At 38.6% G+C, this 25,427-nt stretch overlaps 2 protein-coding genes across 4 annotated transcripts in view; both read left to right on the top strand.

The window, feature by feature from the left end:
* LOC143040745 (protein GVQW3-like) overlaps window positions 1-9,205 on the top strand; it is a 17,375-nt gene extending 8,170 nt beyond the window's left edge. Inside the window, exons 2-3 of the mRNA XM_076212139.1 lie at window positions 7,104-7,398; window positions 8,403-9,205. Coding sequence (XP_076068254.1) covers window positions 7,174-7,398; window positions 8,403-8,531 — 354 coding nt within the window. The 5' untranslated portion in view covers window positions 7,104-7,173 and the 3' untranslated portion in view covers window positions 8,532-9,205. The remainder of the gene's footprint in view (window positions 1-7,103; window positions 7,399-8,402) is intronic.
* A 9,409-nt stretch (window positions 9,206-18,614) lies between these two features.
* Nup98-96 (nuclear pore complex protein Nup98-96) overlaps window positions 18,615-25,427 on the top strand; it is a 57,870-nt gene continuing 51,057 nt past the window's right edge. Inside the window, exon 1 of one of the 3 annotated variants that reach the window (XM_076212133.1) lies at window positions 18,615-18,768. The gene's annotated coding sequence lies outside the window, so the exon portion shown is untranslated. Of the gene's footprint in view, window positions 18,769-18,883; window positions 19,028-19,193; window positions 19,387-25,427 lie in introns of those variants that run through there. The other 2 variants (XM_076212134.1, XM_076212135.1) reach the window with 2 other exon arrangements.

The raw sequence follows: 25,427 nt of genomic DNA, 5'->3' as shown, positions 1-25,427 counted from the left end.
ATATATATATATATATATATATATATATATATATATGTTATATATATATATATTAGTAAAGGGGGGGGATCTACAGGTTCTCAGTAATCCACACGTGCCACAGTTAAAAACGACAGCATTGTTGTAGTTGTTTAGTCTTTTCTCGTATTCTCGATTTTCCTGATAAGAGATTTTCCATTGACTAAGGGTAGATTGAAACTAGGTCTCTATATTCTTCCATTTGTTCTTATTTGATATCAACGTTTCCGTCTTAAACAAGACATTATCAAGATATATCTGAAATAACAAAAATCCCCCTCCATGGAACAGTAAAGTACTAGACAATCATACGAAGATATAACTGAAATAACAAAAATTACATGGTGACAATAAAGGTACTAGACAATATCAAGACACAACTGAAATAACAAAAATTACATGGCAACAGTAATAATAAAGGTGACAAATTTATAAAAATAAGTACGGAGACTTACGTATTTTTAAGAGAAGGAAGGGTGTGACAGAGCTGGGGATGACAGAAGTATATATACCTAAGATCAGGTCAGACCAAGGGGGGGGGGGGAACAGACAATAAGGACCTCAGAGGTCAAGGGTAAGGGGAGGTTGGGGGGTTGGGGGGGAAGGGTTAGGCGGGTGCGGTCACCGAGGGTGGGGGAGGAGGTGGAGGGAGAGAGAGAGAAGGGGTAGAGGGAGAGGGGGGATTTTTATTTCTAAATAAAGGAATTTTGGTTTTACTAGATGTAAAATCAGCCGTCGCCTAACTTTCCACCTACAAGAGGGGGCAATCAAAGAACATCATAGGAGTTCCCATAACGCTGCACTCAGGAGAGATGATTTGATCAACAACACCAAAATTATTGGATCAAGCAATGACCCTAGGAGACTACAATTACTCGAAGCCTTTCACATTAAGGACAAAAATCCGGTCATTAACATTCAATGCAATGTAATCTCCTCTATTCCTTTATTTAGAAATAAATTATCCCCCCTCTCCCTCTACCCCTTCTCTCTCTCTCCCTCCACCTCCTCCCCCACCCTCGGTGACCGCACCCGCCTAACCCTCCCCCCCCAACCCCCCCTTACCCTTGACCTCTGAGGTCCTTATTGTCTGTTCCTCCCCCCCCCCTTGGTCTGACCTGATCTTAGGTATATATACTTCTGTCATCCCCAGCTCTGTCACACCCTTCCTTCTCTTTAAATAACGTAAGTCTCCGTATTTATTTTTTATAAATTTGTCACCTTTATTATTACTGTTACCATGTAGGCAATTTTTGTTATTTCAGTTGTGTCTTGATATTGTCTAGTACCTGTATTGTCAACCATGTAATTTTTCGCCACGTTTATTTCAGTTATATCTTGTTATTGTCTAGTACCTTCTTTACTGTTAACCATGTAATTTTTGTTATTTCAGTTATATCATTGATAATGTCTTGTTTAAGACGAAACGTTGATATCAAATAGCTATATATATATAAAAGATATATATATATATTTATATATCATATATATATATATATATATATATATATATTTATATATTTATATATATATATATATATATAGGACAGCATATCCTTATATATCAATTATGTTGTCGATGGCATCTTCGAGTGTATTAGGAAACTTCGGGATCTACAGGATCTCAAGGAACGATCCACCAATGCCACAGTAATCAACTTTATTTTTGAAGAAGCTAGCGGTAGATGCCTTACCTTTGTGAGCGAGAGCGCCATTGTTGCTCCATTGAAATGAGACAATATTGGACCCGAGAGCGGAACGGGAGTGGAGCGCGACCGGACTGCAGTGTAAACAAGCCTAAGGGAAGGCAACCTTTTTTCACGTGTGTGCCAAAATCAGCCAAAATTATGATACAACATTTTGTTGCGGGCCCCAGTCCGCCGCCCAGCGCAGGATGTGGTTACCAATGGGTCATACAAATAAAGTTGGAGATTCATTACTTATCTTTTCTTAGCTGAGCTCTGGGTTTTGTGTGCTGGAATAAAGTCGTTAGTGTGCCCATTTTAGCATGCGTGCTTAGGTTGTTGAGAAAATATGTTATGTTGTGTTAAGTTTACCATCAATGTGTAACTTTAGCGGAAATTGACACTATGGTTTGATTGCCCCCTATGTACTAGGGCCTACACTCCCACTCTGTTGGTTTATCATTACCCCCTTCTAAATTTAGCGAAAGGGTCTCACGGATATGAATAAAACATCCTGGCTACCGCAGCAGCAGCCAGATCAAAGAGATAAAGTACCTCACGCTACACACGGAACTCTCCCATTATTACTTCATATCACCAGCTGATATGAAGTTACCTCCTGCGCGCGTGTATATCTGGGTCCGGTGAACAGGCGATATGACAGCCCCCTCTTATTACCTTTAGGAAAAGAAAAAATTACAAATAAGTCGAAAAGATAAAAACCAAGGGCACCGTAAACAATTTGTTGTTAAACCCGCCAAGCTGTTCTATTTCGGCCTACAACAGGGGTGGGCAACCCTTGGCACGCGTGCGAAACCTGGTGTACTAACGTCTTTTTTCCGGCACGCGAAACCCAGGCTCACCTTAAAAAATAGATAAATAAATAATAAATCCTCTATTTTATGGCCATTAGTAACCACATACTCGCATGTAGTCCTATAGTTTTACTCCGTTGTCACGCGAAAAGAAAATGTATAAAAAATTTGGATGATTACGGTGCCCATACAGTAAAATGGTTACCCACCCCTGTCCGCTTAGCGGATTTTAGGCGGCTCATGCCGCGTGACTGTACGGACGTTAGCAAGGCTGCTCTTGGTGGCTGGTTGTGACGTCCTCCCATTTCCTTAACAAGAAACTAAGGACTGGGCACCGACTGGAGCGAGGTCTCGGTCGATCCAAGTCTTGCTTCGGCCGGCCGGCCGGTGGTTTAACACACCAGGGTCAGTCGACCCCTTAACTGACGCAAGACCAGCGCCGGGTGGGTTTCCCCGAGTCTCGTAGGTACATGTCGTTGCTGTTGACATACTCCTGCATGTCGTCCATCTTTATCCTCTAGGCGAGGATATATATATATATATATATATATATATATATATATATATATATATATATATATATATATATATATATATATATATATATATTCTCGTTGCTGCGCTAACTTTCAGTTTGTAAATGTCGGAATTGAATGATTACAGCTGTTCATCAATTCACTTTTTTTTTTTTTTTTTTTTTTTTTTTTAATACTGCAGTTCAGTAAAATCGGAGTATTCCAACCCAAAATAGACATTATGATTCATGACGCAAATCTTGGCCGAGAAATATCGGAGTACATGTGTCCTACTTGCGCGCTGCGGACGAATGTTGAGAAAGATTCTACAAAGTGTGCAAGCAAGCAACTCATAGAAAATCGTACCCCGCATGCACAGTTCGGATTTTTCTCTTTCAAATTGGCGAAAGCAAAATGGTGGTCAAATTAGCACAGATTCGTAGAATACAATCTTATACTCTTTGTAAATGGTTTTGAATGCGTAGGATCCCATTGAGGAGTCCGAGTTATGTAGAAATTATGATTGTCTCTCCCTACTACTACTATTGCTATTTCTCCATAGTGCGGATAGAATTAATTCTTAACCATCTTATAGAAGTGAAAGGATCCTTTAGCGGTTGTGTTGGCAACAGATTTTGCATGATGGAACCAATGATGTCTCAAGAGAACATCTGATTCCGTTGATTTCGAAAAAAAAAAGTGCTTGTCAGGCTAATAACCAAATAAATATAAACGAGTCTATCGAAATAAACGCCTTGTGAGGACGGAGTCTATATTAGTACGACGTTTCACTTGCTACAGTTTTTTCAAGTTCTTGAAAAAGCTGTAAAATCGAAACGTCGCGTCGTACTGATAAAGGCTCCGCCCTCACATGGTGTTTATTTCGATGGAATTGCCGGCAACTGTCACTTTCACATAAAATCTAGACGAGGTATTTCCCAGAGAGCACAATCATTAGAAAAATACCGCACAAGAAAGATTAAAGAGGGATGATGCAGCAAACTGGGAGTGTTTTGACAGATTTCGTTCTTGGGCACTTTAGATAATCTTGCACTATCATCTTGCACTGGCCTGCACCCTGGAGCGACGCAACATCCATGATCGACATCGACCAACGGAGACCATCTATTATCTATCACTGTGTATAAGAGGCTAGTAGAAAAGAGGGGTAAAAAACAGGTGTTACATTTTATGGGTTAGGTTTATGAAACAATATAGCGAGCGAGCGAGCAAGTTGCCTAAATCCGCCTTTCCGCCTTGTTTTTATGTATTAGCCGGAGGCTCGAGTGTATTGCTGACATGACATTGCTTTGTTACCTAAGTGAGAATTATGCAGAGACTCGATTATTGTAAGTAAACAATATTGCCGTATAGACTTGTAACGAATCTGATTAGTGAAAGGGTGGAGGAGAAAATTCAATTGTTTCACGATTGTAAGCTCACGCCCTTTGTGGAGGATCTTAAATATAAAGTTAAAGAACATTGGACTAAAAAAATCACTACGTCACTGCAAAGCTCACGTAGGATCTTACAAACGTGCTCTCGGTGGATTCCTTTAGAGCACGCTGTATAAGAATTAACGGAAGACAGAAAAGAAAAACACTTAATTTTTATTCTCCTGGACAGAAGATTTAACTAAAAGAAGTGAGTTGTTATATCCATAAATGAGGACCACAATGGCAACTACAGTGTTGACAGGATTAACAGTGGCAAGAGAAGTAACAGTGGGCAATACAGACAGTGACAACAGGGGTGACGAGAGTCGACAGGGGCTACGAGCTAATGAACGAGAGGGGTGGCAGTGGTGACAGTGGCGCAATTGTCATAAACACTAGCTGCAAGAAGATCGGTGAAACTGTAGAGATCACAAACGTAGTGCTGGATGGTGTAAGTGTTCTTATTGCCATCAAAAAGGAATGCTACTTGTGACAGCATTTCAAATTCCTCGAGTGTAATACATCCGTGATTAGAGGTACAACTAAGAACAGTGATATAATAAGGGGTTGGCTGGAAGCTCAGGTGAGTCATAAAAGGATTTATCCAAGAGTTAGATAAAGGCTTGGGACTTAAGTGACACCCCTACGGACCAGAGCATGCTGTAGACTCTTCTGATTGGAGACTAATTACCACTCAGCAGAGAATGTTCATCACTTTTAATTTCTACTATTCCTTAATTCTATTGTCCTCCGATATGACTCCACCTCTTCAGCGCAATAGTATCCCCAAGGATAGAAGCGGTAGTATTGCCGATGAAATGCTAATTCAGTGTGATCCAAAAGTCACTGAGGTCGGCCTTATTGTTACAAATACATATATGAAAGTTTAATCTAATATGGAGGAGGTAATGTAAATGAATTTGCATTATTCCTTTTTCATCTCTGAAAAAGTCAATGAATAACTTCAGTCACTTTTAGGCCAGCTTGTACTTTGAAAAGAGGAAGTACAGAATTACTGTACAAAAAAAAACACCTGTTTAACTGGGCGGTTCGGTCATCATATCTTGTCGCACCAGAACCGTGTCCATATAAGGGCAGTTTCATTTGCTTCCCTAATGTCTTGGTCGGAGCAATGGGGCCTCGATGGACCTTCCCGGAGGACGTGGACCATCGTCTGTACTTCGCCACAGGGACATTGGGGGCTATTGGTGTATCCCCACTTGTGTTGATTCTCTCTCGTTTTGCCCACCTTGGCTCTTCCTCTGCGGTTCGGTATAGTATATTCAGTATTTGTCAGTTACCATGGTATCAAAACATATCATCAAGTTGTTTTAAAAATATTACAAGTTACATCTGCAGTCTAAAAAACACATTTGAACAAATATCTTATCTCTCCTGCTTCTGTGATGATTTCCTTCCTTTTTATCAGACAAGTGTGGTTGTCATGTTCTAATAAAGATGTAAACAATAGAGAATCCCATGGGTCAGATTTTCTTCCAGCACCCAACATTATAACAATGAATACAGTTCATTGACAGTTTCTCCTTTAAAATGAAGTCCATGACATGACTGATCTTCCCTGGACTGTGCCATGTTTCCCTTCAGTGTCCTAATCTAGACCTAAACCTGGTTGATTACCATTTGCCCCGACTATAGGTGATTCGTTCGTGTCGTATGGATTGGACTTTGGTTTCCGGGGACCACACAAACAGACAAATCCTTCGGGAGGGGGTTAGAAGCCTCAAGGGCAAATTCTATTTAGGGCCTAAAAATGTACACACACGCGCGCGCGCGCGCACGGATGCACACACGCACACGCACACACACACGCACAAGTGGGAGTAGATTCTCTTGTATACAAGTAGTATCAAAATCGACAGCATTCTGACAGTTAATAATCCTCTTGTTTGTATTTTCAAATTTTCTAACAAGGATCCGGCCATTTGGGGAGTGGACTTGTATTGTTCACCACCCGAATGGCCGAATCCTTGTTAGAAACCTTGAAAATACGAACAAGATTATCAACTGTCTGGATGCTATCGCTTTTAATACAATTTGTGCGTGTATATATATATATATATATATATATATATATATATATATATATATATATATATATATATATACACACACACACAAATATATATATATATATATATATATATATATATATATATATGTATATACATATATTGTATATTTAGGGCGCAGATTCTCACTAATACACACGGAGTTAAACACGACAGCATTCCTCACAGTAGGTCTCATTTCAGGAGGGTGGGCAAATACAAGCCTTCCAAATTCTTCCATATTTAATTAACGTTTCGACTTCAGGGAGTCATCTTCAGAATAGTTATAAGAGAAAAGTCACAATTTTCAAAGCTACATGATTCACAATTGACAATGGTGTACAGACAACATGGGTTTAAATATGGGCCGCTTGGGAACGGTGCATGGTTCGTGACCCGCTATGTAGCCGGGCACTACGTCTTGGAGGGGAAGGGGGAGGGGGAGGGGGAGGAGAAAATGTCAGGCGAGACATTAAATATGATTTGATCAAAATACCACTTCATGGTGAAGTACACATACATATATTCTATAAAATTACTAACTGGCAACTTTCTATATTTGTAGGTCTGAGTGCAGTGGCGAACGTGGTGGAACCAGTCTAATTCGGTTTGCCGATCTGTGAACACTTGTCAAGATGCAGGGAAACATGGAGCTACGTAACGCCATCAAATTTTGTGTTAAACTTAAGAAAACCAGACGAGAAGCTTATGGAATGTTAAAGGAGGACTGTGGGGATGAACAGATGAGCCAAGCAAGTTTCTATCGGCGGTTTTACATATTTTCTGAAGGAAATGAACAGGTTGAGGATGAACCCAGACCTGGAACACCGAAAAGTGCACGCAAGGAGGAAAACATTGAGGTTAGTGATGGAAGGTGAACAGACATAGCTAAAAACAAGACATTCCGTCGTGCAGGGCCGACTCAGAAGGGAAGGGATATGTGGGTAGAGGTGTGAAGCCAGAAGGGATGCGGGATCAGTAGTGGTGGGGGAGTGGGGTCAGGAGGGTAAAGATTTTGAACCAAATGGCTCACAGCTGACCCCGCTCCCCACCACTCCTGACCCCGCGTCCCTTCTGACCTTACACCTCTACCCCTCCCTTCTGAGTCCGCCCTGCGCGGCGGAATGTCTTGTTTGCCTGTTCCCATTCCACTTACATCTCAATTGTATTTATGTCTCTATCATTTATTGTAACCTGTACTTTCCTGAAGAGGGCTATAGCTATTAGCCGAAATATAGAATTTATACTTTCTTCTAAGTTTCCTTTTATTCCGATTGTGGGTTCTTTGTGATTATTTTTACAAATGCGCCACTAGATTCTGGCCAAATTATATATATATATATATATATATATATATATATATATATATATATATGTATATATATATACATATATGTATATATATACATATATATATATATATATATATATATATATATATATATATAAGAAATTCGCTAGTGAACAGCAACATCAATCAGATACTTTTTCTGGCCATCGCGTATAGGACTCGAACCTACCACTATGACGCCAAGAGGCTCCTGTGACAGTGCTTTAGACCACTCAGCCACAGATGGTCAATACTCTCTGAACTCGGAACACCAAAGAGCTAACCACACGCGTAGCAGGGGGTAAGGTGAAAAAGGAATACGGGTCGCAGCAGTGATCTTTCCTACTCTCGGGAAGCGGTCGAAGGCACTGTCTCAGGAGCCTCTTGGCGTCAGAGCGGTAGGTTCGAGTCCTATACGCAGCGGCCATAAAGATTATCATATATGTATATATATATATATATATATATATATATATATATATATATATATATATATATATATATATATACTATCATGTTTTTGCATAATTACAGATGTGTAGGTTGTTGGACTACATTAGTTTGGAGGCGTTGCTTGGTTTCTTCTCTTTATTGACAAGTATTGACAGTCGTGTAGTCAAGCCTAGTCTGCTCTTGCCACTTAGGGAGCGACGAAGACAATGAGTGTCGGTTCCCAACACGGTTATAATTCTATAAATATATTCCTTATGGCTAAATTTATGTACAGCATAGAACTGGGTGTGAGCACTCAGTATAATATATAGAGAGATATATACAGAAAGAAATACATATATACAAGACTGCTGGCGTTAGACTAAACAACCCCCGTGATTCATCTAATGTGTGAGAGAGTAAGGAGAAGGAGTAATTTTCTAAAGTCTAAATGAACCCAAAATTGAATGTGTAAGAACTCGAACGTCCATAACGAATTCCAGTAACGTCATTGCCCCGCAATTATATAAACAGCTACGAAGGATGCGCATAGTTAGTTAAGAGGTACGACTGTAGAAATAGAAGTTATTAAAGATGAAGAGGCGGAATAGAGAACTATAGAAAACGCATATCCCCTGATGTTGGCTCCTGTTCACCCTTCAACGACGAATAGAGTCTACCGGCTTTCCTGATGTCGGATCATTACCCGACCCTCACAACGTCCTGACAAAAGACTAGATAAGTAATAATCTTATCTTTTCTGATAATAACTAAAGTGAAAGTGATAATAGAAAATATAATCAGTGTAGTGAAAAATCATGTGAAATAATATTCTCCTTTCTCACTTCCTCCCAAGTTGATATTGTGGTCTAATTTCTAAATACTATTTGCTACTTCATAATGACTTTTATATCTATGAATAAGGTTTTCAGTAATAAAGTTTTGTAAATGGTAAATGTTCAGTTTATTTTCTCCTACTTCTTTTTCATTGAACCTGGCTAAAAATATTAATCATTAACTCTTAATGAGTGACATGATACATATATACACACACGCACGCACACCCACACACACACACACACACACACACACACACACACACACACACACGCATATATATACATATATATATATATATATATATACATACATATACATATATATATATATATATATATATGTGTGTGTGTGTGTGTATGTGTGTGTGTGTGTGTGTGTGTGTGTGTGTGTGTGTGTGTGTGTGTGTGTGTGTGTGTGTGTGTGTGTGTGTGTGTGTGTGTGTGTGTGTGTGTGTGTGTGTGTGTGTGTGTGTGTGTGTGTGTGTGTGTGTGTGTGTACTAGGCAAATTACCCGCGCGTTGCTGCGAGTTTGTGAATCATCCCTAACCTAACCATACCCCACCTAACTTTAACCCTTAACCCTAACCAAAATATATATATTTTTAAGTGAAACATAGTTATCCAAGTACCTGGAGTGATAGGGTATCAGAATATATATGGTTATGGGAGTATATCTGCAAAACCCTAGGAGGAGTTCGTGAACATACAAACAAACAAAAAAACAAACAAACAAATTGACAGACAAATGAAAGATAGTAATCCAAGTACTTTGGGTTATAAGGTTTCAGAATATATATGGTCATAGGGGTCTATCTGCAAAAACCTAGGAGGAGTTCGTGAATAATCTCTAACCTAACCATACCCCACCTAACTTTAACCCTTAACCCTAACCAAAATATATATATTTTTAAATGAAATATAGTTATCCAAGTACCTGAGGTGATAGGGTATCAGAATATACAGGTATATGGTTATGGAGGTCTATATGCAACACTCTAGGAGTTACTGAACAATCAAACAAATAAACAAACAAAAAGACAGACAGACAAATGAAAGACAGTTTTCCAAGTACCTTGGGTTATAATGTTTCAGAATATATTATATGGTTATATGGGTCTATCTGCAAAAACCTAGGAGTAGTTCGTGAATAATCACTCACCTAACCATAACCCACCTAACTTTAACCCTTAACCCTAACCAAAATATATATATTTTTAATGAAGTATAGTTATCCAAGTACCAGGAGGGATAGGGTATCAGAATAACCCTAGGAGTTCGTGATCAAACAAACAAACAAACAGACAGACAGACAGAGGCTACTACTTTATTATAATGAGTGACATGACACACAAACACACACACACACACACACACACACACACACACATATATATATATATATATATATGTGTGTGTGTGTATCGCTCGTAACAACGACATAATACAGACGATTAGGCCCAGCCGTGCGCGAGTTTTGAATTCGGATCCCTCTGGACGTGAAACCCAAGCATCACCACTCCGCCACTCAGATCATTACAAGACTAACTTGACATTGATCTTATACCCACTGTTGAGCCAATTGAAAGCTACAGTCCTGAAACCCGATTTCTACAAGACACAATGACACCCAGCCAGAGAGCAAAAGTATATAAGGCGTCAGATAACAATGATAATTACGATGTTAGTTACCTTGACTTTAGCAAAGCGTTCGGCAAGGTGCCACACCAGAGACTACTAAATAAAATCAAAGCACATGGTATAGGAGGAAAGATGTTAGAATGGATTAGAGCTTGGATCAGTAACAGAAAACAGCAGGTCACCAAAAATGGAGTAAAATCTAGGCGGGGCAATGTTACTATTGGGGTTCCCCAGGGCTCGGTTTTGGGCCCCTTATTGTTCATTGTGTACATAAACAACTTAGACGATAGGATGAATAGTGATGTTAGTAAGTTTGCGGACGACACTAAAGTAGGACGCCAAATTAGGTCAGGAGACGACGTAGAGATTCTACAGGATGATCTTAACAAATTGTTCACATGGTCGGTGAAATGGCAAATGAACTTCAACATCTCTAAGTGTAGCGTGTTAAACATAGGGCTACACAACCCCGAAAATAGATACAGCTTAGATAACACGCTTTTAGAGAAAACTGAGTGCGAGAGAGACTTGGGAGTTCTGGTGATTCCGGACTTTAAAACCAGGAGACAGTGCATTAGCGCCAGGAATAAAGCTGACAAAGCATTAAGTTTCATTGCTAGGACGGTAACAAATAGAAGTGCAGAGGTAATTATCAAAATCTATATAGCGATAGTTAGACCCATCCTTGACTATGCGGTACATTTTTGGTCTCCGTCCTATAGAATGGACGTCAATTCACTAGAATCAGTACAGAGAAGAATGACCAAAATGATACATGGACTCAGAAATTTGCCTTATGAAGAGAGGCTTAGGCACCTTAACTTACACTCACTGGAAAGACGCAGAGTGCGGGGTGATCTAATAGAGGTGTTCAAGTGGATTAAAGGCTTTAACAAGGGTGATGCAAAAAAGGTTATTATATTAAAACAACAGGGCAGGACTCGCAGCAATGGATTTAAACTGGACAAATATAGATTTAAGAAGGAAATGGGCAAGAATTGGTTTACTAATAGGGTGGCCAACGAATGGAATAGACTTAGTAACCATGTAGTAGTGAGCGCTGAAACTATCAGTTGTTTTAAGAAACGGTTAGACAATTTTATGGATGGGGATGACAGGTGGTGATGGATATGGAGCTGCCTAGTGTAGGCCTTATGGTCTCTTGCAATCTCCTTCAATCTTAGGTTATGTTCTTATGTTAAGCTAGTTCGCTTCGCCATTGTAACTATTATAAAACAAATCGCTCGTGACAGCGACGTAATTCAAACTATACACACACACTTATATATATATGTGTGTGTGTGTGTGTGTGTGTGTGTGTGTGTGTGTGTGTGTGTGTGTGTGTGTGTGTGTGTGTGTGTGTGTGTGTGTGTGTGTGTGTGTGTGTGTGTGTGTGTGTGTGTGTGTGTGTGTGTGTGTGTGTGTGTGTGTGTGTGTGTGTGTGTGTGTGTGTGTGTGTGTGTGTGTGTAAGTGAAGATTTGGAGTCTGGGATCCATATTGGAAAACTGTAAACACCAGACTCAATTGAAGGGTTTATTTGCCCGACGTTTCGATTCCCGTCCAGGAATCGTCTTCAAGGGGTATAATGGTTACAAGATTATGAACTCCTTATAAATCGTTAAAGTGGTAAACCTGGGAAAGGTTCACCCTCTCAATCACATGTACAAAGGATATCTCTTTACAATACGAGTATTAAATGCACTACAATTGAAATGAAATATTGGTATCAAATAAAAAAAAATCAAATGAAATACAAAAATGCAAATAAAAAGTTACATGGCTGTGAACATAAAACAAGCGTAGCAAAAGTAACAATACGTAACACTACCGTAAAAACATCAGAACATAGGACAGAGATGCATATGGAGGTGGACCAAATGCCCGCAATGAAGAGTCAAGAACAAACGACTAAATTACAATCAAACAAAATACACTACAAAAAATACAAATGAAATAAGTTACATGGCTGTGAACACAAAACAAGTGTAGCAAAAAAAAAAAATCCAATGTAACACTAACGTATAAGCATCAGAAAATAGGACAGAGACGCAAATGTCCGAAAATAAATGTCAAGAACAAACGACTAAATTACAATCAGACAAATAAAAAACAAACAAAATAAAAGTTTGTTTGGTTGGTTTTTATTTGTCTGATATATATATATATATATATATATATATATATATACATATATATAAAAATATGTTTTTATATATATATATATATATATATATATATATACATATATCTATATCTATATATATATACACACACAAATTCTCGTAAGGGGTTTATGTCCTGGGCTCAAACGTCCGCACAACTGGCGGTCGGCGAGTGTGGGGGGGACAACGTGACCGGGGTGAGGTCACGCAGGGTCGTCAGATCACCATGTAAGCTGTTGACGGACTTTGATTTTTATTCTGTATTCAGTCCACTGAGGAAGGCCCAAGAGGTCGAAACGTCTGGTTCTGAATAAAGCTCCATACTCTAGCCTTAAGGTTTCATTTTGCCACCTCACCTCCATATATATATATATATATATATATATACATATATATATATATATATATATATATATATATATATATATATATATACATTTACACTGAATGGTTCCCAGTGATCAATTAATATCTTTTTCAACCACAAATCACTTTTAATTCCATGCCATCGCAGTCGAGACTGAAGAATCGCTCGATGGAGGCATTCGTTGGAAATTGAAACGTGGACGAGCCGAGGATTCGAACCCAGCTAACCCGTAACAAAGTTACAGTGACTTAAACCAATGCGCTATCACTGTAACTTTGTTACGGGCTAGCTGGGTTCGAATCCTTGGGTCGTCCACGTTTCAATTTCCAACGAATGCCTCCATCGAGTGACTCTCAGTCTCGACTGCGATGGCATGGAATTAAAAGTTATTTGTGGTTGAAAAAAGATATATATATATATATATATATATATATATATATATATATATATATATGTATATATATATACATATATATAAAGGACTACTATTACACAGGACGTGCGCACCCAGATCCCTGGTTGTCACATTGGAAGTGTTGTGACAGACAATTCAGCAAATGTCACCAAGATGAGAAAATTCTTGGAGGAATCGAGTGAACCTGAGCATACCGTCCTCACATACGGCTTATACCGTCCTTTAGTAATCAGATCGTATATCAGATAGCAATCCCACAATATTTAAAATCTATAAAAAAAAAGCTATTTAAATCAAATAAATCGGATTTTTAAAAAAAAATCTATTTTTTATATTTTTTAAAAGGATAAAAAAAAAAAAAATCGCCAAAACCTGGTGTCCACCAACCTCATACAATAATACCTGTTATGTCCGGCTAAAATTGGCATTTCAAAGCATAACAGTGCCTTAAAAATAGTTTCTTATTTCACTATAAAAGTTTATATTAACTTATACTGCATTGAATAAGTCAATAGTTGATATATTTGTCCTATATACAATGTTATATTTCTAGTTTTGATATATTTGTCCAATATGAAATGTTAGGTTACAAAGAAAGCAATGGCCTCCGCTAGCGGCGGACCCAGGGATCTGGGTGCGCACGTCCTGTGTAATAGTAGTCCTTGATATATGTATATATATATAATATATATATATATATATATATATATATATATATATATGTGTGTGTGTGTGTGTGTGTGTGTGTGTGTGTGTGTGTGTGTGTGTGTGTGTGTGTGTGTGTGTGTGTGTGTGTGTGTGTGTGTGTGTGTGTGTGTGTGTGTGTGTTGAGACATTCTGACGGGTTGACGTAAGTGGAGTAGGAAACATAGGAGTCTTAGTCTGAGTTTATTCCTGACTAGTTTCGCAGGTATGCTTTTTCCTTTGAAAAATTATTCCTTCGAAAAAGCATACCTGCGAAACTAGTCAGGCAAAAACTCAGACTAAGACTGTGTTTCTTACTCCACTTACGTCATAAATAAATACATAAATATATATATATATATATATATATATATATATATATATATATATATATATGCACATATATATATTTTTTGCTTGAAACCACGAGGAAATCAAAGATAGGAATACTGAACGTTTTCGTCTATTTAAGACGTTCACGTGTTTTATGTGATTACTGTTGCATATATATATATATATATATATATATATATATATATATATATATATATATATATATATAATGATGAATGAGGGAAATGGAGGAGAAATAAAGATGGAGTGAAAGCTGTTATTAAAAGATGAGAACAGATAATGCACCTAGGTTGGATAGGTGTCATACGAGCGTATAAAAAGGAAGTACAATGATGATAGACTTGGTGGTGAGGTTTTTTAATGTTTGTCTAAAAGAGAATAGAGTGCCGGAGGACTGAAGGAGTGCATGTATAGTTCCGTTTTACAAGGAAAAAGAGGACAAGTGGAAGTGTAGTAGTTTTAGAGGGACCAATTTGTTGAATGTAGTTGGGAAGGGTTGTGGGAGAATTTTTATTGACAGGATTAGGAGAGGAACAGTGTGGGTTTAGGACAGGTAGGGGCTCCGTGGATTAGATTTCTGTGGTAAGGCAGATAGTTGAGAAAGCTTTAGGAAAAGGTAAAGATTTTTTTTCGGGGGAGCCTTTATGAATACATGATAAGGTAGACAGAAAGGCACTGTGGGAGGTATTGTAGATATATTAGATAGGAGGAAATGGAAGTGTGGGTAAAAGGTGATCAAATGTACAAGGGAAGAGGATGACAGCAAATTGGAAGTGAGTATTAAGGGAGAGAGACTGGAGGAAGTGGATAGCTTTAGATATTTGGGTGCAAATATGGTAGAAAAGGGATGAGTGGAGGTGGAGGTAGAATGTAGATTGACAGATTGACAGACGCAAGTAAATGCCATGGGGAATTAAAAAGTGTAATGAGAAATAGACATTTGGGAACGGATGTTATGAGGAGATTTTATGAAGGGGTGATTGTGCTGACAGCACTGTACAAGGTGGAAACATGGAACATAAGAAAGGGAGAGTTTAAATGTGTTTGAGATGAGGTGTCTAGGAAGTATGGTAGGGGTTACTAGGCTGGATAGTGAGAAACGAGGAGGTGAGGAGGAGAGCAGGTGTGACAAGGGAGTTGGGAGATAGGATTGATAAAAGAGTATTAGGATGGTTTGGACGCATGGAAAGAATGAGCGTAGAAAGCTTACTAAAAAAGGTGTGGAAAGCAGAGGTGGAAGGAGTGAGCAAAAGGGGGCGACCAAGGATAAGATGGATGGATGGGGTAAAAGGGGCATTGGGAAGAGGGAAATGTCTGTTGAGGAAGGAAGGGAGAAAACAGAAGACAAGGGTGAATGGAGAGTTGTTGTGTATGGATGATGCTGTGATGTATGAGGTGGAGTGGGTAGGGGATCCGGGGTGAGGGAGTAGGTGCGAATGATATTTTGACGCAGCCTGAAGGGATTTTTCTCGGTCTTTTTTTCTGCATGAGGGGACGGAGGGGGGGGGTCCCCGATTAAATGAAGCGGCCTTGCTGTGGATGTGCTGTGTCTTGCTGCATTGCTTCAGACCCATGGCGAGATGCAGGGATGACCCATCATCCAGGTGGAGCTAAGAAAAGAGGGATGGAGGGATGGTAAATGGGAGTGGAGTATGTATGAATGAAATGGGTGGAAGTGGATTTATGCCTTTGACTTTGGCGACCTCCCTTGAAAGTGGGAAAAACCTTTGGTACATATATTCATATATATATATATATATATATATATATATATATATATATATATATATATATATATATATATATATATATATAATATATATATATATTTCTTTCGGTTGCCAAGTCATTGTGTAACACTCTCTTCTTGTGTAAAGTTGTAACCAAGTGCTTGTTTGCTCTGTCGAGAATAGGGTTGGCTCGGAGAGGCAGGCGGACGGAATGCGGTCACACGTCCAGAAAGTTGCGTGTGAGAGCATTGAGAGGCGAGGCGCCCAAGCCTCAATACGTTTGCGACGGGGACACCACCCAGGCTGAATAAAATCGCCCTTTGGGAACCATCATAAAAATGGAAATTGCATCGTCATAGCCAAGTTACCCCCGTAATGACAGTGAAAGTTACTGTGCACATTTCAGAAAATAGTCTGAACAATGTAACCGGCATTTTGAGATTCGTGTGTGTTTACCTAAATGCAATACGAGAAGTATTTGAAAAAAAACATATGCGAGGTATAGATTAAAGAGGATGGAAGCAAGGTACTAGATAAGGGAGGCCAAGAGAAAGGCTAGTTGTTTGAGAATTCTGAAAGGACCAAATAGATGTTTAGGAAGAAAGTAAACAGAGTGCGAAGTGTGGAGTAGGGTGGGGAGGGGGAAGGGAAAGGGAGTAGAATGGGCAAATGTTGATGGAAGAAGGCTGTGCGGGGATGTGGAGAGTATCTCATGTTGCTGAATGTAGAGACCGAATGGGAGACTTTGATTATGATGGTGGGAGATGCTGGGAGAATGGCTATGGTAGGAGACAAGAATGATAAGGCTATTGCAGAAGAAGAGGTACAAGTAACATTGAAATAACTGAAGGCTGGAAAGGCACCAAGATTGGATGTTATGTAGAAAGTCTGACAAAGGTTGAAGTAATAATACTGGTTTGGCTAGTGAGATTGCCTAATGTGTGTCTGTTCCGCCTTATTTGGGGAAGGGAGACAAGTATGAATGTAGTGATTTTAGATAAATAATTCTGCTGAGCGTGGTCGGTGAAATACATGAGCATGAGTTGATTAATGATTGAGAGGATTAGGAGGGGAACAGAGGGAATGCTCGAGAAAGAAAAATGTGGCTTTGGGAGAGAAAGTGTCCGTGTAAAGAAATGGGTGCGAGACGTATGACAAAACATTTTGGGGGGTTGGGGAAGGCATATAATGCCGTTGACAAGGAAGCATTTGGAGTGGAGGGAAGCCTATTGTAGGCAGTCTAATGTATGAACACTAGGGCGTGTATGTAGGTTGGGAAAGAAAAGTGAATCGCATGAGCTGAATGTGGAGCTACGTCAGGTATTTGTCTTGTCGCATTGATTGTTCAATGTGTACAAGATTCACTTGGTGGGTTTGCTCAAGGAAAGCTGGCAGCTTGGCACTTGTTGTATTCAGGTAACACGATCGAGCACACGCACCCATCATAGAAGCTTGCTGAATGAGTGACTGCAAAATACTGATTAATTGATTGTCTGTGGTATACCGGTGTTTCTAATCTTGTGGACAATTTCGCGGCGCCGTCGTAAACTAAAAAACGTTTTGTAGACTCTAGTAATGATCAATATAACACAAAAACGGATTCAACGCGGAAAGCAAAAGTTGTGCAAACTAAAATATCTACAATTTCTATTTTTTTAGGTCTGTATGCGTAAGCAAACACTCATCAATTAAAAGAAAAATATATGGAAATACGGATTACATAAAATTATAGCATCTGATTATATGTTTTGACAAGTAGTCAGTAATGAATAAATGTCGAGCTCCACAACTTCTCCAAGCCCCTTTCACAAGTGGTCCTACCAACCTTGTCTGTATTCTGTAACATACGAAAATATATGGGATCATAATTGTCTTTAATCAAATTACTTATGGATTTAGCACTGTGTTGTTATTTTTAGATAATATTCATTTATTTGAATTACAACAAAAGTAAATATTTAATTATACTAAGGATGTAATCCAACTGATAGTTGCTCTTAGCAATTCATTTATGAATATATTTTGTTGAATGTATTTTTATTTAAACATATAATTTATCATATTAAGTGTAAGACATTAAATAATGGAATAATTGCAAACTCTTCGTTTAGTCCCTCCTGGACAAAAATCCCGTGCGGACTATCAGACTCAAAAGTAGAGAAGTCTCATTCGAACTTGTGGATCTACGTTCACTTTGCTAGATCCCCCAAATTGCTGATAGTAGTTAAAAGTTACAGACAGTGTTATGGAATTTAAGGACATTTAGACCATTTTAAGGGTAAGTTAATCATATGTATAGTAGTATTTGTTGGCCCATAACATAAGGATTCTAAGTTGCTATACATATAAGTCGCCCTCTTGTAAGGTAAGGTAAGAAAACTTGTTGTTTTCAAATGCCCGCCACTGAAGTACTACGTTGTGATTGTCGTGTTTGTTTACTTCATCTTGTTTCGAAAAGAATGTTGGTGAATGTTTAGTGACGTTTCAAGTTTACCACATGATTATTAGTTAGCCTGGATTCACTGGCTATTAAGAAGGTTTGTGATCATGCAGAGGTGAACAATGTATCAGTTGATTTATGGAAGTTAACCTCACCTGTCATGTATTTGCCGTGATGGAAATTACGTTGTTTCACTTGTATGTGCGACGTGCTTAACAATCTAGAAAAATGTGGTGCTTTGCTTAATGTTTGCTTTCGAAATCCGTGAGGTCAGATCATAAACCTGGAAGAATCGGTTTTTATTGGATTTATCCAGAGTTTACCGGATTTAGCGGTTTAATCTAGTATGGGCTGGAAAATGCAGTATTGCATCACGATTGTATGGGTTTCGCAATGCTAATCTGTATAAATTGGACACAGATATGTGTTGTTCAGTTAGTGCCTCAGTAGAGACTGGTAAGTTCATTATCTATAGTATTGGATAACTGGGACAGCATAATGATATGAACCATTATTTATGCACCTGTAAAGTCAGATGATTATTAATTATAATCATCTGACTTTGTGTTATTATATTATAATCATCTGACTTTGTGTTATATGGAACTTGAACCAAATAAGTCCCAAACCCTATAATCATTATAGGGTTTGGGACTTATTTGGTTCAAGTTCCATATAACACAAACATTTTGGTAAAATTCCAGGATCAAGTATAGATAGATTTTCAATATCATATGAAATGTACAATGTTCAATAGCTCCTATTCTAACTTAAACTAACAATCTAATGTAAGTTTAGCTAGGTCAACATGAAAATGGAATTCCTGATATTTGAGCTGTAGTAGTTCTCATGGGATGCAAAAGGTCGCTATGAGTATAATGCAATTTGAATTATCCATCTAGCTGTCCTAGTTCTCGAGATATTGCATTTTGAATGGAATTAAATCGGGCCTATTTTATACCAGGAAATCGGGCCGAAACTTGCGGTCTGACTAATCGCCGATCAAACGTAAACAATGACGATTTTTACTGACAGGCACAATTTTATATAAAAAAAATTAGCATATGGTTGCATTATTTGACCTATTTTCTTTAAGATGTGTGATTTCCATGTAATATGATCATAGAATTACGTTTTTATCCTCTGCAAAATTACCCACCACAGCTACAAATACCGTCAAATTACATGAAAATCACACATTTTAAGGAAAATAGTTTGAATAATTCAACTATATGCAAGCTATTACACAAATATCACAATAGTAACAAACTTAATAGTGTAGTTTGATCCATACCACCAGTGATCATAGATAGCGGGCAGGACGAATCGTAGCTGTGGTACGTAATATTACGGAGGATAAAAACATAACTTCTCTTTGATCAAATTACATGAAAATCACACATTTTAAAGAAAATAAGTCTATTACACTAATAACATAATAGTAAGAAACTTAATAGAGTGAAGTTTGATCCATACCACCAGTGATAGATAAGATGGCGGGATGGATGTTGATGTTATCCGATAATCCGACCCGATAGAAAAAAAAAACTAATTAAAACCACCGATTTCTCAGCTCTACCGTAACACGCTGCCTTTATTTTGGTATTAGAATAATTCGCGAGACTAGTAGTTTTCGTTTATTTTAATTAGTTGCCAAAACTCTGAATTTATTTAGCTCATTTTTTACGCTGAAACATAAACCAATTTTCAATTTACTGCTGAATGCAAGCCGCCATGTTTATCTTTTGTTTTTATGTACCGACATGTAACTGATGATGTAATTGTTTGAAATTTACTACGATCGTAGTAAATACACTCTCATAACATTTGTATGAATGAAATTTCCGGCGGTATGTAAATTTGGCCGTTTGCATGGCGTGCGCATAAAATGACGCGCTATTGAGCTCGTCATCGACGGTGGCACCTCTGGTGGTGTTTGACTTACCTGGTAAGTTGTAACCATTCCATAGGAAAATTAATGTTCCATTCTAGTATCACACTAACACTTTATTTTTGGTAAATCTATTAAAGTGCACCCCTAGATGATATAGCAATAGAGAATTAGATATTTAGTATATTAATATACACTTATTTGTAGAATTTTTAACAAAAGATGTATTATAGCAGTAGAAAATTAAATTTACCAATATTTAATTTGTAAATCATAATACATTGGGTCTCGCAAATTACCGACCAAACCCAAACAAGGACGGTTTTTGCTCAAATGCATGGAAATCACACATTTTAAAGAAAATAGGTCAAATAATGCAACCATATACTAATTTTTTATATAAAATTGTGCATTTGAGCAAAAACTGTCCTTGTTTGGGTTTGGTCAGTAATTAATGAGACCGTAATACATCAATGTAATGTTATTCTTGGCAGAAATCAATAAGATAATGTTGCTAAAAGCTATGAATAAACAAATGAAATCACATCAACTCCTTTAGATGCCATCTTTGTTTTGATAGATTTGGAGGTCAAAGATGATGATAACCTTGGTGACATCTAGAATTACAGGTCCCACTTTATTAAATGCAGGTTAGGTTAGAAAAAATTAATTTATTTTGTTTTAATTTCTGCAACCTCCACATATGTGAAAGCAATGATGGTATCTCAAGCAGTCAAAGCAGCTACATTTGTTTGTGTATAGCTTTTAGCAACTCTGTTATTCTTCTTCTTTTCCTGTTGACATTTCCCATTTTTATATGGGGTCGCCGTTCCTCACTAGTCGTTTCCACCTGTTTCGGTCCATCACCTGCTCCTCCTCCAGATGTTTCTCCTTAACCCCTTCCATACGGTGCCGCATACGTAGGCAGCATGAGGAGCAAGTGGACACGTGAGGCTGCCATATCGGCATCTTGATTATATTTATTGAGTAGTCGCCCCTGCGTAATGACATACTCTCTAAACTGTCTTCTTCACATTTTCTATGGTTATCAAAATTCACGGGTGAAAGAGAGAATGATCGATATAAGAGGTGACTATATTTTATGATGCGAGTATTATTACGACACATCGTACGTCTGGCAGCTAATGCTGCCCGCAAGATTTTGGCCCGTACTGAAGAGGTTAAGGTCCTCTCTGTCTGTCCTTCCAATGCAGCTTGGGTCTCCCTCGCCTGCATCTCCCCTGTACCTCCATCTCCATCATTCTCCTTCCCACGTAGTCTTTATCTCTTCTGTTCACATGGCCGAACCAATGTAATCTCCTTTCCTGTGCTTTCGCCGACGCCTCCACTACTTTCACAGTACCGCGAAACCTATCATTCTTTATCCTATCCAACCTCGTCACCCCACACATCCACCTTAACATCCTCATTTCTGCGACGTCCAGCTTCCTTTCTTGTACCTTTTTCAGTGCCCATGCCTCTGCTCCGTACAACAACGCTGGTCTCACTACTGTCTTGTACACCTTTCCTTTTACTCTGGCACTTATCTTTTTGTCACATAGCACACCTGATACTCTCCGCCAATTGTTCCACGCCAACTTGATCCTGTAGTCAACCTCTTTTTCAAGATCTCCATCCTTCGCTACATAAGATCCAAGGTATTTGAAGGCCTCCACCTTCGGCAGTTTGTGGTCCTGCATGAAAAGGTTGCCTTCCTGAGTCACATTGCACTCCAGGTACTCCGTTTTCTATCTGCTCACCTTCAGCCCATAGTCCTCTAATAAGCCTCTCCACAGCTCCAACCGCTCCTGTAGTTCTTCGCGACTCTCTGATACCAACACTATGTCATCTGCAAAGAGCATACTCCATGGTGCCTCTTTTGTCACCTCCTCCACCAACACATCAATGAGGAGGTTAAACAAATAGGGGCTAAGAGCTGACCCCTGGTGAAGCCCAGCTCCCACTGAGAAAGCCTCTGTGGTACCAGCTGCACTTCTCACTCTTGTCCTGGCATCCCTGTACATGTCTTGAGTCATCCTGACATACTTCTCTTTCACTCCCTTCGACCTCATACTCCGCCACACCTCACTTCTCGGGACTCGATCATAAGCTTTTTCCAGGTCAATAAATGTCAAGTACAGTCCTCTTTGCTTTCCTATGTACTTTTCCATCACCTGTCTCAACGCGAATATTGCATCCATTGTTCCTCGGCCTTTCATGAACCCAAACTGCTCACTACAAACCTCGGTCTCCGCCCTCAACCTTTTATCCATCACTCTTTCTAACAGTTTCATGGTGTGTGACGTTAACTTAATTCCTCTATAGTTAGCACAACTCTGGATGTCTCCCTTTCCCTTGAAAATCGGGATCATTATACTGTCCCTCCACTCACTCGGGATTGTCTCTTTCTCCATCACCAAATTCAGGAATTCCGTCAACATTTTTATCCCTTCTTCGTCCAAGCTCTTCCATACCTCCACTGGTATCTGGTCTGGCCCCACCCCCTTTCCATTTTTCATTTTTTCAATGCCTCTCTTATCGGGTCTACTTCTCCCTCCATTCCCACTCCTGTACCTCTTCGTATTCTTGGATTTTCTTGATTAAGGAGTTCTTCATAGTACTCCCTCCACCACATCCGGATCTTGTCAGGGTCCGTGAGTATTTTACCCTTCTTGTCTTTGATTTGCTTTACCAATGTTAGGTCCTTCGTTGCTCTGTTTCTTTCCTTCGCTCTGTTATTAATTTCTGTAAAATTTTAGAAGTGCACACCTATTTCTGTAAATTTTTAGAAGTGCACACCTATTCAATATAGCAATAGAAACTTAAATAATTTTCTAAATTATAATACACCAGTGTAATATATGTTATTCTTGTTGGAAATTAATAATGAAAAGGTTGCTAAAGGCTACAAATAGACAAATGTAGCCATTTCAGTTGCTTGAGACACCATCTGTGTTTTGGTAGAGGCGTAGGCCGAAGAAATTATGGTATGAAAAATTCGTCTTCTAACCTAACCTGCATTTGGTAATATGGTAGCTGTAATTGTAGAGGTCCTCAGGGTCATTGTTGTCATCTCCAACCTGAATTTATCAAAACAAAGATGGCGTCTAAAGGAGTCAAAGAGACTTCGTTCGTTTCTGTATAGGTTTTAGCAATGTTTTCTGTTATTGATTTCCACCAAAAAAGATATTTATTACATTGATGTATTATAATTTACAAAATTAATATTTAATTTTCTAATGCTATACCACATAGGTGTGCACTTCTAAAAAAATCTTGATTTCTTCCAAGAAAAATACATATGTTGATGTATTCTGATTTTCAAAATATTTAATTTTCCATTGCTATATTGCATAGATGTGAACTTCAAAAACTTTACAAGAAAAACTAAAAGCAATACAATAGCAACAACTCTGCAAACTCCTAGACTCCATTTTTGATAAACGTGGAAGTTGAAGAAATTGAAGTATAATAAATTGGTCTAGCCTAACCTAAATCTATGGGATATGCATTTAGTAATCCTAGTAAAAGAGGTATGTAAGGCAGATGTGGAGGGAGTGAACATGAGGGGACATCCTAGGATGAGGTGGATGGTTGGGGTGAAGGGGGCTTTGGGGAAGAGGGGAATGTCTGTTGAGGAAGGACGGGAGAGGACAGAAGACAGGGGTGAATGGAAAATGGTTGTATATGGATGATGTTGTGATTGCATGAGGTGGAATGGGCGGGGGGGGGGGTGAGGTAGTATGTGTGAGCAAAATTTAATGCAGCCCGAAGGGATTTCTCCCCGTCCTCTCCTTTTATGCAGTGGGGGGACGGAGAGGGAGGGTCGCCGATTTAATGAAGCGGCCTTGCTGTGGATGTGCTGTGTCTTGCGACACTGCTTCTGACCCAGGGCAGTGGACAAGGTGCAGGGATGACCCGTCATCCAGGAGGTGCTCAGATAAGAGGGAGGGTGGAGGGGTGTGGAGTGTATTCAGGGATGGAATGGGTGGAAATGATTTTATGCCTTTCCCTTTTTGGCTACCTCCCTTGTAAGGGGGAAAAAGCCTTGGTATATGTATGTATGTATGTATGCAGGTTATCGGGAATGTTAATGGCAGGTTTTAATGTATTTATTTAATTTTTGGTGTATTTTAGTTTATAGAATTTATATAGATAAATTGCTTGGGTGTGCACAGATTAACCATTGCCGTTGCCAAACTGACATTGATAGAACTGGACAAACACAAACATGGCATCTCAAACCTCGTAGAAAGTTCTATTCAAGAGTGTATTGCTTTTTTTTTTTTTTTCTCCAAAAACATGAAGTACTTTAATTTACCAAATCAATTTGTAATTATGTATTGATATATCATAACTTTGCACCTTAGTAATATTTCACTTTCTTTTCTGCAGTGGAAATATCTTTTTCTATGAAATAGTTATATTAGTTTGTTAGACCTTCCAAATTCAAAAAAGAAAAGTGAAAGATATATTTGTGTGATACTGGAATCAGAACTTTTTTCCTATGGAATGATTATATTAGCTTATAAGCTTATGTTAGGGTCCTCTTCCATTATCATGCCAACATTTTTCCTATGGATCTATTGATTCTATTTCAGTATTG

The sequence above is a fragment of the Oratosquilla oratoria genome, chromosome 29 (genome assembly GCF_046742065.1).
Source record: "Oratosquilla oratoria isolate Oo_2021 chromosome 29, ASM4674206v1, whole genome shotgun sequence".
Classification (NCBI taxonomy): Eukaryota; Metazoa; Arthropoda; class Malacostraca; order Stomatopoda; family Squillidae; genus Oratosquilla; species Oratosquilla oratoria.
The sequence above is the reverse complement of the archived record's forward strand: the minus strand, read 5'-3'. Positions and strand labels throughout refer to the sequence as shown.